General features: G+C 51.4%; 1 protein-coding gene across 1 annotated transcript in view; it reads left to right on the plus strand.

Moving 5' to 3' along the window:
* Positions 1-3,890, plus strand: part of ARRB1 (arrestin beta 1) — an 89,328-nt gene that overhangs the window by 82,987 nt on the left and 2,451 nt on the right. The window contains exons 13-14 of the mRNA XM_008052193.2: positions 936-959; positions 3,041-3,120. Coding sequence (XP_008050384.1) covers positions 936-959; positions 3,041-3,120 — 104 coding nt within the window. The remainder of the gene's footprint in view (positions 1-935; positions 960-3,040; positions 3,121-3,890) is intronic.

Consider the following 3,890-nt stretch of genomic DNA (forward strand, 5'->3'; position numbering starts at 1 on the left):
TGGGCACTCCCGGTGAACAGTGTCCTCGAAATCTATGCTGTGGGGTCCAGGGGCCACCACGCCCCTCATCACATCTCCAGGCACAGCACCCACCCCCACTCAAGCTCAGGCTGATTTTGGGGGGAAACAGATACAGGGGCTCAGAATCCCAGAGCTAGACTGGGAATTTGCTAGCTCGTCTGACTTTCCCATTTTACAGATGGTGAAGCAGAGGCCCAAACAGTTCTTCAGACATTTCTTGAACTCTCTTCCCTTAACCTCAGGTCATGGGCTGGGTGCTGGGGTCGCAGCAGGGACCAGACTTATCCTCTGCCCTGAAGCAGAGTTTGATGGAGGCTCAGGAAACACACCTGCGTTTGCCATGTATGGGGCCAACATGCTATAAACCTAGAATTGGGATTTCTAATTTGTCACAGGGTTTTCTTTTTGTAATGTAGTTTATAAAATGAAAATCTAAATAACGGGAGACATTGAAAATCTAAATAACAGGAGACATTGGGTCCCTTCTATTATTAGAATTATGCCTCTTTGCAAGTGGTAGTGTTTGATACTGACCCCATGGTATAGGCTATCTCAAAGTGGCAAATCCCAAATCCTGTATCCTGTGCCCTGCATGTATGTTGCTGGTAACCTGGTAACCTCCAGCCATTAGGCAGCCCTGGCCGCCCCTGGGCAGGCAGCACCAAGGATAGTTTCTACCCTTCCTTTACAGATGAGCATGCTGAGACTCAGGGGTTTGCTGAGTTGGGCTTGGATCTCAGTCCCCTCTGGGCAGGGCTGGTCCCATTTCAGCATCTCCTTGAATGAGCGGTCAGAGCTGCACAGGGGTGGGAGGGAGTAAGTCTTGTGAGAAGTGGTGAACGAATGTGCTTTCTGTTTTCTTCCTCTCTGACCTCTCTCCTGACTACTTCTCCTGCCTCCTCTGACCCACCCAGCCTGTTGGGAGATCTTGCATCCAGGTAAAGTCCCTCCTTTCCACCTGGTCCACCCACTTTCCTGGAGGGCCTGGAGACCACTGGCCTGACTGATAAAATCACAAGGCACAAGGTTGGAAGGAATCTTAGTGGTCATTCAGACGGCCAGGCTCAGGTGTGTGCTAGGAGACACAGTCGCCTTAGAAAACTCTTGCCTCACTTTTCCATCCCACCCCAGTGATAGAGACCCGTACAGACAGCAAAGCCCGCCTGCTGCGTTGATCTAGGGAGTGGCCCCCAAGAGGGCTGTCTGAATTACAGACCACCTAAATTAAATGATGTTTTGGAGGAATGCAGGCATCTTGATGTTCAAACTTCTGCCCTAATGCAAATTAACTGCTGGTCGGTGTTGCTAAGGAGAGGTCCTTAGAAGACCTACTTTTGTAGACAAGATTCCCTGGATGGACTTACCTCCCCAAAAGGCATGTGCCCCAAACACAGCAGGCTGGCTCTTGTCATAAGATGACAGTGTTGCTTATCCTACAGTAATTCAATTCAGTTCAGTCTAACTCAGCAAAGATTTTCTTAACACAGATGTGTGCCCAGACTTGTGCTGGGTGCCGAAGTGCTAGAGAGGAACCAGACATGTCCCTGCCCTTATGTCTCATGGCCTGGGGGAGGGTTAAGGTTCCAGATTCTTCCACTCACTTCCTGTATGGCCTTAGTGATAATCGGCAAACTCAGTCTTCCACCAGCTTCCATTCCAATAGTTTGTTCCTCCAAGTGAACCTGCAGAAGCAATCCCCTTTGAAGGAAAAAAATAAAAATAATAAAAGCAGATAAAAAGCCAAATAGTTTTGACAGCCTTATAAAGCCCCCATGTGCCTGTCGAGGAGAGGTAATGATTTCTGACGAGCAGAAGCTTCACAGTTTAACCAAGCCTTTTAGCTGTGTCATCTCCTAGAAAGTCTAGAAAGTGGTTTTAGAAGGTAGGCATTGTTACCCTGTGTTCCAGTTCAGGGAGACTAAAAGATATCAAGTGCTCCTCCAGTGAGTGGTGGGGCTGGCGGAACCGATCTTTTTTTTTTTGTTGCACAGCTTGTGCCCCTGACCACACCATCCCCTGTCCCTTCCTCCCTCCCAGCTGGGCTTTGGGCCACACAATCAGAGAGATGTGGCTTGTGCCTGGGGGTGCTCACAGCTGGGGGGCCCTTCTAAGGTGATGCCACCTCCAACTGAGAGGAGCCTTCAGGGTTGATTTTGTGCGTCCTGCTGATCTCACCTAGTGATTAAAACTTTGGATTATGGAGCCAGAATCCTCTATCCCTTACCATGAAGAGCTGTGTAGCCTTGGGCAAGAAATTTTAGTCTTGTGCCTCAGTTTCCCATTCTATACATTGGGGCTAATCATAGGATTGTTGTGAGGATTAAATGAGTTACTCTGTGAAAGGGACGTAGGGTGTCCTTGGCATAGTCAGCATTGTGCAAATGTCTTTTTTTATTATTCTGTACGTCACGGCCAAGGGCGGAGAAGGCCCTATCAGAAACACTGACTGGCGCCCAGTTCTTTCCCACTGCCTTTTCCCTCTGTCCCCCACAAGGCTGCACGATGTGGACAGCCTTGGGCCCCAGCGCCCACCCAACTTGAACCTGATTTAACTGACCTCAATAGTACTTCATCGAGATGGCAGGGGGCTAGGGTCGCCTGAACACTTTATAGGAGCCTCCTGGAGGTGTTGGGAGTTGGGATGTCGTGAGGGTGGACGGGATTCCAACTCAGCGTTTGGTAAGGGCTGTGGTCATTTGAGGCGGGCAGGGTCCCAGGAGCCTCCAGTGACCACGGTGCACACTACCCTTTTCCTCCCACAGGCTGGAGGAGTCCCAGCCTGTGGGAATCCAGGGGTCCTTCTCAGGAAAGGGGGCATTCTATATATTTGTGGAACCAGAAGATGCGGTTTCCTAGTTCAACTCCCAGACAGGCTGAGCCCGAGAGTGGCAGAACTGGGCCTGGAGCTGTATTTCAGACCTACCTCCTCAGAACTCTCCGCAGCCCTCAGACCGACAGGGCGTAGAGTCTCAGAGCTGGAGGTTCGGCGCCAGGCTCACTGGGTCTGGGTCTCTTTCAGTGATGTGGCTGTGGAACTGCCTTTCACCCTAATGCACCCCAAGCCCAAAGAGGAACCCCCACATCGGGAAGGTAAGCAGGATCTGTGAGTCACTGGGGTGGGGGTTCTCACCAGCTGCCATGTTACCCCGTCACTCTACCTCCCTCTGGGTTAGCCTTCAGCACAGTGTCACCCTTTTCTTTTGTGGGGCCCCCAGATCCTATCTGTTTCTGACCCCACCAGGAGACAGTGGCTCCTGGCTCCTGTCCATGGGAGAGGGAAGCTGGGAGTGGAGGAGAGAGTGTACTGTCCATGCTTGGAGCCCCTGTCTTGCACCCAGGCATGGGCTGGGTCCCATTTGGAAGTAGGGGAAGGGGCTGCAGGAATAAGATGACCACTGGACACACCATTCCCACAATTTTTTCAAGTGATACCAGATTGGTCATATTTCATTGACTCTGAGACGGTTGCAGTGAAAAGAGACATGAGCATGTTGTATCAGGAAAAAACAATGCATCCGCAAGTCAACTATGCAATGCCATGGATGGGAAAACACGCCTCAAGTTCAAAGATGTTAAAATGTGTGTGTGGGGGGGAGGGACAAACGGGTTGTCTTAGAGTTAGTGGAAGGCATGCATGCAAGGAATTAATCTAAGTCGCGTGGGAGACCTGTCCAAAGGAGCCGAGATCGAGAGGCTTCTCTGCTCTTCTGGAGCTGCAGTGGGACTCAGAGCCCTCCCTGCACCCTCTCCTCAGCCTTTAAGATGACTTGGGAGCCGGGCTCGGTGGCTCAGCCTGTAATCCCGCGCCTTTGGGAGGCTGAGGTGTGTGGATTGCCTGAGCCCGCGGGTTCGAGACCCGCCCAGACAAC

Source organism: Carlito syrichta, unplaced genomic scaffold, assembly GCF_000164805.1.
Source record: "Carlito syrichta isolate Samal-C Ts95f unplaced genomic scaffold, Tarsius_syrichta-2.0.1 Scaffold261395, whole genome shotgun sequence".
Classification (NCBI taxonomy): Eukaryota; Metazoa; Chordata; class Mammalia; order Primates; family Tarsiidae; genus Carlito; species Carlito syrichta.